The following is a 13,170-nucleotide window of genomic DNA, read 5'->3' as shown; positions in this document are numbered from 1 at the left end:
TAGTGCCATGGAAAAAAGGCAATGTAGGGCGCCGGGCAGTAACGCAGCGGGTTAAGTGCATGTGGCGCAAAACGCAAGGACCAGCCTAAGGATCCCGGTTCGCGCCCCCGGCTCCCCACCTGCAGGGGAATCACTTCATAAGTGGTGAAGCAGGTCTGCAGGTGTCTATCTTTCTCTCCCCCTCTGTCTTCCCCATCTCTCTCTGTCCTAGCTAACAATGACAGCAATAACAAGAACATTAATAACAATAAATAACAAGGGCAACAAAAAACAAAAGGGGGGGATGGCCTCCAGGAGGAGTGGATTCATAGTGCAGCCACTGAGCCCCAGCGATAACCCTGGAGGCAAAAAAAAAAAAAAGCAAGCAATGAAGTCCTCAGTTTGAGCCATATCATATGCCCCGGTGCTGGTTCTCTCAGATCTCATAATCTTAAAAAAAAATTTTTCCACAATGCTTTCTAACTCCCTTTTAAGTTTTGCACATTTTTCTTTTCCAAATAGTTTCTGATGAGAAGTGCTGAAAATTAAATGCCAAATCTATTTCCTGGTGAGTGGGAATTGTCACATTTGCCAAATTTGATTCAATGGGAATGTTATAGAGACTAGTCTTCCCATGTTATGTAACTTCAGAAATAAGAATGAGAGATCCAGCAAGCATTTTTCACCCTAAATGCACAGAATTATATATATATATATAGCCTCCTGAGTTATTGCTGGGGCTCAGTGCCTGCACCATGAATCCACTGCTCCTAGAGACCTTTTTTTTCCTCTTTTGTTGCCCTCGTTTTTTTAATCATTGTTGTGGTAATTATTACTATTGTTGTTGCTATCCTTGGATAGGACAGAGAGAAATCGAGAGAGGAGGGGAGACAGAGAGGAGAAAGCGCCTGTGAAGTGACTCCCCTGCAGGTGAGGAGCAAGGGGCTCGAACTGGGATCCTTATGCCGGGCCTTGCGCTGTGCGCCATGTGCGCTTAACCCGCTGCGCTACCGCCAGATTTATATTTCATTTGTGTCTCAGTGGACCCCAGAAATTGATGTTTATTTCAAAATGTTACTGTCTTTTTTTTTTCCTCCAGGGTTATCACTGGGGCTCGGTGCCTACAGTATGAATCCATTGCTCCTGGAGGCTGCTTTTTCCCTTCTGTTGCCCTTGTTGTTTATCATTGTTATTGTTGGATAGGACAGCGAGAAATCGAGAGAAGACAGAGAGGTGGCATGAAAGATGGACAGCTGCAGACCTGCTTCACTGCTTGTGAAGTGACTCCTGCAGGTGGAGAGCCAGGGGCTGGAACCAGGATCCCTACACCAGTCCTTGCGCTTCATGCTATGTGAGCTTAGCCTGCTGCGCTACTGCCCAGCCCCCACTAATGTCTTTTCTTGACTCAACAATGCAACCAAAAGCTATCATAGCAAGACACCCAAGCCAAATCTTTGGAAGGACCAGTACAGATACCAGTATATTATAAGACTCATCATCACACACACTTTATTAGTCACTTCTACACAAGACAGTAATAATCTTTTTAACAGAAATATCAGATCATGAGAGGCCAAATAATTCCCAAGAAGGTAAAAATTAAATACTTAAATTAATCAAAAGGCACTATGCCAACACTTAAAAACCTACAACCACAGTGGTAATAGGCTGAGAATACACTACAGGACTCATCTCATACAAATGTTGGAGATTAGCAGAATTTTGCTTTCCAGAAGACAAAGGTAGCAATGAATATTTGGGCTCAAGGAGATATTTGGCCAGGAAAAGGGTGAGATGGCTGAAATTCCAGCCAAATGGAAAGGAATGGGTACAAAGAAGAATCCATGTAACACAGTCCCCAAGCAGAGGGTGACGGATCAGGCTTTTTCCTCCCAAGAAGAATTTGCTGCACTGTGTACAATCTCCTCTCAGACATTAGCCTGAGAGGTATTTGAGCTGAGAGTTGCCAGCTCCTGCCTAACAGGGGCTACACAACAGGGCTCCTGTAGTCATTTATCATAGACCTTACAGAACTTGTCGAAAGTGGGAAAGTGGGGATTGGGTTTGCTTTCTAGCTAGTAGTTTTGAGCCAAGGAAACCCTAAAGCATTTACATGCAAAAATCATCTGAGCTTCCCCATACACAACTCCTCTACATAATGCCCTCTGAATCTTTACTGCAACTGAGCTGAGACAATGCCATAGGAAATTCCAGCACTTAGTCTCAATCTGCCTTTCCCTAATTTAGGAGAAATGTTATATAATACCTCATTGTGGGTAAACTACACTGGAGCAAGCTGAACTTTTTAAACGAAGACAAGGGGTCAGGTGGAGTCAAATAGCGGAAAAAAGGGATGGGGCTTACTGTATCTTTTAAACTCCTCAGAAATTATACTATCATTCAGGGACATGGTTGAACAGATAGGAAACGGATTCTCCATTGTGAGTTCTCCTGATGGCTTCTGCAAGGATCATGGAGATGTCGATGACCTAGAAAAGAAGGAAGGACATCAGGTTAGTATCATATGGACAGGACTGACCGGGAAACCTGTAGAAACTGATGAACAGCCCAACAAAGATTCTTCCTTTTAAAACCATTACACTGTGCAATTTCTCTTCAGGGTCCTACACTGAGATATTCTTATTTATTCATTGCCTTCAGGGTTATCAATGGGGCTTGATCAAGCCTGCACTATGAATCCACTGTTCCTGCGGCCATTTTTTTCTCCTTGTTAAAATATTCATTTATTTATTTTCCCTTTTGTTGCCCTTGTTGTTTTTCACTGTTGTAGTTGTCATTATTGTTACTGATGCCATCACTGTTAGATAGGACAGAGAGAAATGGAGAGAGGAGGGCAAGACAGAAAGGGGGAGAGAAAGACAAACACCTGCAGACCTGCTTCACTGCTTGTGAAGCGTACCCCTTGTAGGTGGGGAGCAGGGGGCTTAAACCGGAATCCTTGCACAGGTCCTTGCACTTTGTACCGGGATCCTTATGCTGGTCCTTGCGCTTTGTGCCACATGTACTTAGCCCCGTGCACCAAGGTCCTACCCCCCCTCCATTCTTCATGTTTTTTAGTATGAACCACTTAGGAGTCAAAAGTACTATAATGGGTATCCCACAAAATGGTATAATGGATAAAGCATTGGATACATAAGCATGAGGTCCCGAGTTTAATTTCAGCTACTGCATCCACCAAAGTAAAGCTCTGGTGCTCTTTTCTCCCTCTCTCATTAGTACCCAAATCGAAAGAAAGAAAGAAAGAAAGAAAGAAAGAGAGAAGGAAAGAAAGGAAGAAACAAGGAAAGAAAGAGAGGGGGAGTAGAGAAAGAGAAAGAAAAACAATCCTGACTCAAGCTCACCAAGGAGACAGAGTAGCATTCAAAAAATCCTAGGAATGTTTGCACACCACACATCCAACAATGATTTGATATCAAACATCTATTAAATCACATGGCTCAAAAAAGGGAAGAAGACCTGAGTGGTAGATAGCATAACTGTCGTGCAAAGAGTATTTCATGCTCAAGTCTTCAAAAGTCACAGGTTCAATTCCCTGATACCGACATAACCCAGAGCTGAGCAGTGTTTTGGTGTTAAAAAAAGATTTTTCAAGAGATACACACATGGCTCGGAGATATGTGAAGAAACGTTCCACTTCACCAATCATTAGAGAAATGCAAATTAAAACTACGCTGAGATTTCACCTCACACTTGAGAGAATGGCCTACATCAACAAAACAGGAAACTACAGTTGTTGACAATGTTGTGGAGAAACAAGGACTCTACTACACTGCCGGTGGGAATGCAAACTACTGAAGCCCCTTTGGAAGATTGTATAGAGATCTTAAGCAAACAAAACTGGAAATATCTGTAGGAAAATTGTGAGGATGTAGTAGAGCCTGGCAAGGCTTGACCTGAGGGGTGCGACTATCCTGTCAGTCTCTCTCTCTACCGAGAAGTTGAACAAGAAGGACACAAGGACCCTAAAGGTTTCCCTTTCTTATCAGACTTCCTGCCTCACAAAGCATCCTGCATTTTTCTGCCTCCAGGAGCCCGGCATTCCTTAAAACATTACGCCAACTCCCCCTGCTCCACTCTGCATTCCTTGATACTATAGCCCCTCCTTTTATTATCTACATTATCAACCTTCTGCTTTGTCTAACAAATGACAAGTCCTCTACCCTATTCCCCTACCCATTCTGCTCATTTAATATATTCCTTTTCTACTCTCAAGACTGCAGGGTATTATTAATCCTACCAGTTAAAACCCTGGCAGCAGTTGCTAAGGAAGTTCCTACCTTTTTCACCTCTCTCTGCTCCTTTCCTAACCATGTATGGTATTGTCAAGCCACTTCCGTTTCCAACTTGGCTCTTCCCTGTTCCAACCTGGAGAAGCGGGCGGGTTTGCGCCACATGGCTTAACCAAGTGTACTACCGCCGGACTCTGGGGCGCTCGCATAAATAAAGATTAGGACTGCCTCACCGCCACGAGCTTGGTTCCTGGGTCATCTCTCTCTCGCACATCGCTAGCCTGACAATATCTTATGACCCAGCAGTACTACTCTTAGGCAGGGAATCATGGATTTGAAGGGACATATCCAACCCTAGGTTCATAGCTGCATTATTTACAATGGCCAAAGAGTGGAAGCAGCCTAAATGTCCACTGATGGATAACTGAAAAAAAAAAAAAACTTATAGGATATAGTCCGTGCAATACTCCTTTGTGATAAAAAATATATATATGATATTGTGTCCATTGGTATAAAAATGGATGAAACTGGAGGTGATTATGCTTAATGAAATAAGTGAAGAGATGAAAGGAAATACTAGATGATCTCACTCATATATGGAATCTAGAGAACTCAAACATATAAACAAACCTAAAACAGAAGAAGCAATTAAACTTCTTAACATTTTGTGACAACTATAGTGGTTATCATTGTGAAGGTGGAGGCAAAATGTGGAGCTATTCCTTATGACCCTTGTAACTCACTAAAATCATATACATACAAATTCTTAGGGATGAGGGGCAGGCAGAGTGACTTAGGAATAGAGTGCAAGTCTTATATTCATGAGGCCCTGTCTATGATCGCTTGAATTAGAGTCTAGAAGATGGTCAAGCTAATAATAAACACACACCTATCACAGGTGGGGCCCTGGATTAGATATACCACATGGGAATACTATGGGCAACACCAGTGGAACTCCACTGATACTTTAGTATATTTGCCTACCCCCCAATAAAAAAACAGAATAAAAATTGATCTATTCAGCATGCAAGAGGTCCTAGTGGGGCGTCAGGTGGTGGTGCACCTGTCTGAGTGTACAAGTCACAACGCACAAAGACTCAGGTTCAAGACCCTTGTCCCCACAAGGGGAAACCTCATGAGTGGTAGAGCAGGTGTGCAGGTGTTTCCTCTTTCTCCCCCCTCACCTCAATTTCTCATTTCATCTATCTTAAAAAAAAAAGTTCCGTTGGTATGGTGTCCATGGATCTTATGTTTGCCAAGAATCAAACCTGAGGCCTGAGACATGAGCTCTACCTATTGAACCATCTATTGTGTACACATTATTCATCAAAAAAGGATTATGCCTTGAATTAGAAACAGCACTTACATTTTAGTGCCTAGGAATTGTTTGAGGGATTCCTCTAACGTACTGGTCCTAGGGTCTCCGGTTTTACAGGCAGTTTCCAGAACACACTTTTTTTTTCATTTATTGTGAAGTGTGGACTTGGAAACCTGAGTGTAACACAAGGACTGGGAGTATCTGTTAAGATCTAGAACCCAGAGTATGTTGTCCATTCTCCTTTCAAAGGATGGAATATTCTCTACCGTTGTTGATCCAAGTTGAGCGCCTGGTCCTATGGGGGCCCACAAAGGGGTCTATTGTGTTGTTCCTGATAGAGATGACTGGTAATATTGGGGAGAGGGATTTATTCTAGGTCTAGGCCCATCATGTATGTTTGGGAAACTCATGACTCCCTGACTAGGGCTCCAGCTGACATGGTGGCCTGATAGTGACTAAAAAGTCATCGTTAAAGTATGCCAGTCTCTTATCCTTATTCAGCTTTTGCAGCCCTTACTTTGATAAGATTAGCTTTGGAGTGAGTGAGTGAGGTATAACAGGAGGTAGGTGAGGAGGGTATGTAAGTAGACACTATTTTATTTTGAACTTTATACTGACTCACTGCAGACTATTGTGTACTTTTGCTTTCAGGTATATATTTTGCCCTAATTTATGGATACTTGTGAACATATGCTCTATCTCCATATGCCCAGAGGGATAAAGAACAGGAAAGCTAGCAAGGGAGGGGATGAGATACGGAGTTCTGGTGGTGGGAATTGTGGGGAGTTGTCCCCCTCTCTTATCCTATGGTTTTGTCAATGTTTCCTTTTTAGAAATAAAAATGTTATTTTGTATTAAAAAAAATCTAGAACACAGAATTCCAACCTCCAGAGACCTTGAAGACAGACTAAACGTGAACTCAGACACCTGACCCAACATTAAAAAACCACTGGCTAAATATTCAGACTAGAGTTTTTGCAAGAATCTCATGCTCACCTGTATTTTGGAGCAATGCTTCATCTTATCCTCCTGAGGTATGGTGTTGGTGACAACTACTGCTTCAAAGCATGCGTTATTGATACGAGAAATGGCAGGACCAGAAAAAATTCCATGAGTCAAGATAGCATAAACTTTTGTGGCTCCAGCTGAGAGAAGTCTGGGGGGGGGGAAACAAAACAGTTAATCTGGATTGATCTTACCTGTCACTACAGAATGCAATTTAGGAATTGTCAGGAAATTGTGAGGAGCCTCACAAAGCACCCTGCATTCCTGATACTATGGCCTATCTACATAATCACTGTTTTGCCTGAAAGATCCCAACCCATTCCATTCTTTTGATCTATTTTCTCTGTAACCTCGAAACTCTCCCTACCTGCAGGGTAATATTAATCCTACCAGTTAAAACCCTTGCAACAGTTGCTAAGGAAGTGTCTACCTTCTCAGGCCCTTTTGCCTTTCTCTGCCCCTTTCCTAGTGATTTCTGTTTCTGACTTGCCACTTCCGGGTCTGCCCTTTAAAAAGCCTGGGCTCTCTGATCAATAAATACATTGCATTGTCTCGCCACCATGTGACTGTTCCTGAGTCATCTCCCTTGAGTCACTGAGTGAGTAGCAGCCCAGGCTGGCTGTGAGTTCTCTCCAACCCAAAGTATGCACCCAGGGAGAGGCACCCCCACGTTAGCCCGGCAAGGAATACATTCGTAAACTCGGGATATCATAACGAAATGACAAGAGTCTTATTCCTCATGATTCTGGAGGCTAGGAGTCTAAGATCAAGGTGCCTATTTGGGAAGCTTATTCCAAAGGAATTATCTTTCGCCTTACTGTTGGCCACCGATCTGGCTGTGTGCTTACATGTGTGGACACAAGAAACAAGCAGGAATCAGTAAGCTCTCTGGTGTTTCTTCCTTCTGGAGATTTACTTAATTTTAGTGAGCGAGAGACCGGAGCACTACTCATCTGCAGCTGATAAGAGTTCAAACCTGGGATCTGTGGCCGTTAAGGCATGAAAGTCTAGACCTCAACCACTGTGCTATCTCTCCAACCGTGGTATCTCTTCATCATGAGGGCAAATTATCAAGACCTCATTCAAATCTACCTCTGAAAGCCTTCACCTCCAAATACCATCATAATGGGTTAGTATCAACATACGAATTCATATTGGAGAAAAATCAGAATAGATTTGGATTCACACAAATTAGTGAACACAGACTACTTTCCTCAATAAAATCTAACTCCTCTTTTTCCGAGGCTCATAGTTGATTATATTTTTTACTATCCCTGTGTTCCGGGAGGTGGCACAGTGGATAAAGCATTGGATTCTCAACCATGAGGTCCCAAGTTCTGTCCCCAGCAGCACATGTGCCAGAGGCATGTCTGGTTCTTTCTCTCCTCCTATCTCTCTCATGAATAAATAAATCATTTCTTACTAGCCCTTGCAGAGTTAGATGAGGATATGTGACTTGATTAACCATAGAAATATAGGCAGAGGGTCAAGGAGATAAGAAGGCTAGTAGAATGCACACTTTACCCATTTTCAAGGTCCCAGCTGTGGTTTATCTTCCCCCCCACCAGTCTTGAAAGTGAAAGAAAAAAAAATCTGTAGGGAACAGAGGAATTGTGCTCGCCCTGGTGGCAATTAAAGAAAATATGTAAGCACTACTTTCAGTATATACTACTTGTTGGTTGTTTATAAATATATTCCATGACTGATTCTTTATCTTCTCCTCCCTTTCTGCATGGCCAAAATGAAATTTCTTAGAGCTATACATTAAAAATTAAAAATCCATTAAAAATACAGCACTAGACTAAATGTGAATGCTGCCATTGGAACACAGTATCTTAACATAGAAGTTATGTTAAGCTATGAGAAGCTGTGTTAAGACACTGACATTTTAAGGAGTTGATCAGCTATCGCAATTTTCATACCTCATAAATACAAGGATTCAAATCAGATTTAAAAAATATTTTACTTTAATGAGATAAAGAAAGAGAACCGACAGCATTGCGCTGGCTTGTAATGGTGCTTGGGGTTGAACATAGGACTTCAGAGCCTCAGGTATGAGTCTTTTTTGCAGAAAAATTATGCTCTCTCCCAATCCTCCAGCTTGTTAGTTCTAAGTACCAATTACTCAGCACTCACTTGTCAGCTGCATGACAGATTGTGCCACAAGTGTCGGCCATGTCATCCACCAAAATGGCCACCCGATCCTTCACATCCCCCACCAGCACCATGCGGTCCACTTCATTTGCCTTCTTTCGTTCTTTGTGAATCAAAGCAAAGTCCACATTCAACCGGTCTGCAATGGAGGTCACTCTGCAAAACAAGGTGTTCGGTTAAACCTGTGTGTCGGGATCTTAAAGCAAAAGAAATGGACTAAATAATGGGTCTGTTTTTAGGGGAGACTATACCTTGGAACAAATAGTTCCAGGGCTGGAAAAAATGCAAATTTGACCTATATCACAAACTGAATCTTAGAGATTAATGCTTTCATATTTTGAAAGCAGACTGTGAATGTTAGTCAAACTCAGATCATAATTCACTTAGGGTTATAGTAACTGACAGATGTCCTCACCAGTATGAGGAAGCAGCAATGCTAAGGTCCATTTCACTTAATGTATTGCTAGCAGCACAAAAAAATAGTTAACTAGAGTGCTGATCAACCCAATTTGACATGCAGATGTAGACATGAGAGAAATTGAATCTAACAGGAGAAGCAATACCTAGCCCATTCCACTATAAACTCCCCCCATCGTAATCTACCAACTGCCAATGTCAACTGTACCCACTTTGGGGATTCCTTTTATAAATGTCAGGAAAAAAATTTAATTAACCAGGCAAGTTGAGCCTCTCCGTAGAACCCAAAGTATCTCTAATTTTTTTTTTCCTTTTTTGTCAAATAAAACAACCCCGGTTGGAAGGTGGAATAGGAGGCACATATGTTTGGTGACAAACTGCCGTATTTGACCATATTTGCCATATTCATTCAAACAAAAATGCATCAAAATTTGCTGAAACAATGTAAATGACTGTGTGTCCTAGTGACATCTGTCCATACTCATGTGTGGAGAGACCTGCACTTTGTGGTGTTTTTCGAAATGTAATACTGATCTACAGCATTATGTCCTATTCCCCTGGTAACTATAGCCATGTATCTGAGTTTACTGGCTTGAAGAGAGCCTGTGACCATATAATACAGAATATGTAAGCTTGAACTGTGAAACGGGCATGTATTTGTACTCTGATCTAAATGAATCAGACCCTGTACTCTCCGCTATTATTGAATGGGCACATAATCAAATCTGTTTAGTTGAGGCAAACACTTGATTAAGATCCCAAACTGTTCATGTAAAATGGCCAATGGTGCTAGATGAAGCATAAAAGGCCAGGAGAAAGTCATTCCCTACAACTTCTTGAGAACTATGTGCGAGTTACAATTACACACTCAAAACCTTGCCAAGGGGAGTCAGGCGGTAGCACAGCGGTTTAAGCGCACATGGCGCAAAGTGCAAGGACCTGCGTAAGGATCCTGGTTCAAGCCCCCACCTCCCCACCTGCAGGGGAGTCACTTCACAGGCGGTGAAGCAGGTCTGCAGGTGCCTATCTTTCTCTCCCCCGCTGTCTCCCCCCCTCTCTCCATTTCTCTCTGTCCTATCTAACAATGATGACACCAATAATAATAACTACAACAACAATGAAAAAAAAAGGGCAACAAAAGGGAAAATAAATATTTTTTTAAAAGTGGTCCAGGAGGTGGCACAGTGGATAAAGCATTGGATTCTCAATCACGAGGTCCTGAGTTCAATCCTCGGTAGCACATGTACCAGAGTGATGTCTGGTTCTTTCTCTGTCTCCTATCTTTCTCATAAATAAATAAATTCTTAAAAAACAAACAAACAAACAAACAAAAAAACCTTGCCAAGATAGAAATGAAAGCTACTCATTTTAAAAATAGTCCACTATTGGGGAAAAAATACGTGCTTACTATAAAAAGTATAGCTTTGATGTCCATATTTAACACAGTATTTGCAGTCCCAATCAGAGCAATTAACAAAAAGAAATAAGGAATCAAAACTGGGAAAGAAGTCTTCCACTTCTTGCAGATAACATAAATATGGAAAACCTAAAAGATTCAACTTAAAATCTTTTTAGGAGCAGTAAACCAAATATAGTAGAATAATAGGCTATAAAAAAATCCAAAAGTGGTGGAATTTTTACATGCGAGAAAAGTCAAGAAAACAACCCCATTACAACTGTAATGAAATAAATCTAACAAAGCAGCAAACGATTTGTATACCTAATTATTAACAAAAAACGACAGTTACAAGCAGAAGACAAAAGGAAATGGATATCCCATGCTCATGGAACGGTAGAATTCACATTAAAATAACTATACTGCCCAAAGCATTATACAGATTCAAAATAATTCCTATTCAAATCCAAATGAAAGGAACTACAACAATTACTGGAATTTGCTTAGAACTACAAGAGATTCAGAATTCCCAAAGTAGTCCTAAGGGGGCAAAAAAAAAAAAAAAGATTTAGAATGGAGAAGTCATGTTGTCGACCATCAAACTATACTACAAAGATATAAAAATCAAAATACTCTATTATTCGAATGAAAGCAAACCCACGTGTCAATTGAATAGAATTGAGAACTCAGAAGAAATAAAGCCTCAAACATAAGGACAATTCATCTATAGACAATGGAGTAAAGAACATAAAACAGAGAGGGAAGTCTCAATATGAAAACCAAACAGCCACAAGCAAAAAAGTGGACTGGGACTACCACCTCACATCACATAGTAAACTCAAAATGGATCAAAAACTTAGGTGTTGAACCCCTAACTGTTGGGAGCCATAATGACACTGCACATCATGCCCCTAAGATGGCGCCGGCCATGTGGTGGATAAACCAGTCAAGTGGTAAACAACTTTGCGGAAGTTGGAGGATCCAACTGAACAGACTGCGTGCTGTACAGGTGATCTGTTTTATGATTGGTAGAAAGCTGCATGATCTATGAATGCTGCATGCTTGCTTAATGCCCATTAGCTGACTATGTAACACTGAAAGGTACTTAAGGCCATAAGAAGGAAATTAAGGAAATTGAGGAAAGAGACTCTGGTGTCCGTGTCGTTTTTGCGGGCCTACAGCGACACCTAACCATACTGAGAGGGGCCAGGCAGTGAAGCACCCCCGGTTAAGTGCACAAGGTATAATGCAAAAGGAGTTCAAGATCCTGCTCCCTACCTGCAATGGGGACGCTTCATGAGTGGTGAAGCAGGTCTGCAGGTGTCTTTTTTTCCCTTTTTGCCTCCCCCTCCTCACTTTTTCTCTCTTGTACAGAACAGAAAAAAAAAAGAAAAAGAAAACTGATTGCTGGGGGCAGATCTGTAGTGCTAGCACCTAGCTCCACTGATAACCCTGGAGGGAAAAATAAAATACATGGAAGAAAAATAAGCAGAACACTCTATAATAAGCTTCAGAGATGTACTTGGAACTCAACTCCAACAGCAAGGGAAACAAAAATAAACAAGTGAGAATACATCAGACAAAAAGGCTGCATATCAAAAGAAACTATCATTAGAACAAAAATCTATCCTACTGGGTGGAGAGAATATTTACTTAACATATCTGATTAAGAAGCTAATATTCCCACTAGGGAAAGATAGAAGAAACAGGCTGGGGGTATGGATTGACCTGCCAACATCCATGTCCAGCAGAGAAGCAACTACAGAAGCCAGACCTCCCACCTTCTGCATCCTAAAAAGAATTCTGATCCATATTCCCAAAGGAGGAGAAATGCTGAGGGAAGATGGCCAGAGGGCTCTGAATCTCAATTCCATCAGGACCAGAGAAGAGGGTGGGAGAAAGGACTTTCAGAAGTAGTAATAGATGTAGGTATGTCTTAGAAAGGAAGAGAGGACAGGACCATAGAAGAAAAAGGGTATATATATATATACATATACACATATATGTATATATATATTTATAGAAATAATAGTCAGGGAGTCGGGCAGTAGCGCAGCTGGTTAAGCACACATGGCGCCAAGCGCAAGGACCAGCGTAAGGATCCCGGTTCAAGTCCCCGGCTCCCCAACTGCAAGGGAGTTGCTTCACAGGTGGTGAAGCAGGTCTGCAGGTGTCTTGTCTTTCTCTCCCTCTCTGTCTTCCCCTCCTCTCTCTATTTCTCTCTGTCCTATCTAACAATGGCCTCAATAACAACAATAAAAAACAAGGGCGACAAAAGAGAAAATAAATAAATATAAAAAATGAAAAGAACTGAACAGGTGATTCAACAATATGCACTAGAAAAATAAAATGCTCATCACTTGGGAGTCGGGTGGTGGTGTAGCGGGTTAAGCGCATGTGGGGTTAAGCGCATGTGGGGTTAAGCGCATGTGACGCAAAGCACAAGCACTGGCCTATGGATCCCGGAGCCCCCGGCTCACCACTTGCAAGGAAGTCACTTCACAGGCAGTGAAGCAGGCCTGCAGGTGTCTATCTTTCTCTCCCCCTTTCTGTCTTCCCCTCCTCTCTCCATTTCTCTCTGTCCTATCCAACAACGACATCAATAATAACTACGACAACAAGAAAAAAGGGCAATAAAAGGGAAAAACAAT

The 13,170-nt window shown here is 41.8% G+C and overlaps 1 protein-coding gene across 1 annotated transcript in view; it reads right to left on the bottom strand.

Annotated features, from left to right (window-relative positions):
- Positions 1 to 1,489: 1,489 nt before the first annotated feature.
- Positions 1,490 to 13,170, bottom strand: part of LOC132535936 (ribose-phosphate pyrophosphokinase 1-like) — a 30,772-nt gene continuing 19,091 nt past the window's right edge. The window contains exons 5-7 of the mRNA XM_060183569.1: positions 8,689 to 8,862; positions 6,544 to 6,703; positions 1,490 to 2,468 (exon numbers count right to left, since the gene is read on the bottom strand). Coding sequence (XP_060039552.1) covers positions 2,376 to 2,468; positions 6,544 to 6,703; positions 8,689 to 8,862 — 427 coding nt within the window. The 3' untranslated portion in view covers positions 1,490 to 2,375. The remainder of the gene's footprint in view (positions 2,469 to 6,543; positions 6,704 to 8,688; positions 8,863 to 13,170) is intronic.

This window comes from Erinaceus europaeus, chromosome X (genome assembly GCF_950295315.1).
Source record: "Erinaceus europaeus chromosome X, mEriEur2.1, whole genome shotgun sequence".
Taxonomy (NCBI): domain Eukaryota; kingdom Metazoa; phylum Chordata; class Mammalia; order Eulipotyphla; family Erinaceidae; genus Erinaceus; species Erinaceus europaeus.
This window is presented reverse-complemented; position numbering and strand designations above follow the sequence as displayed.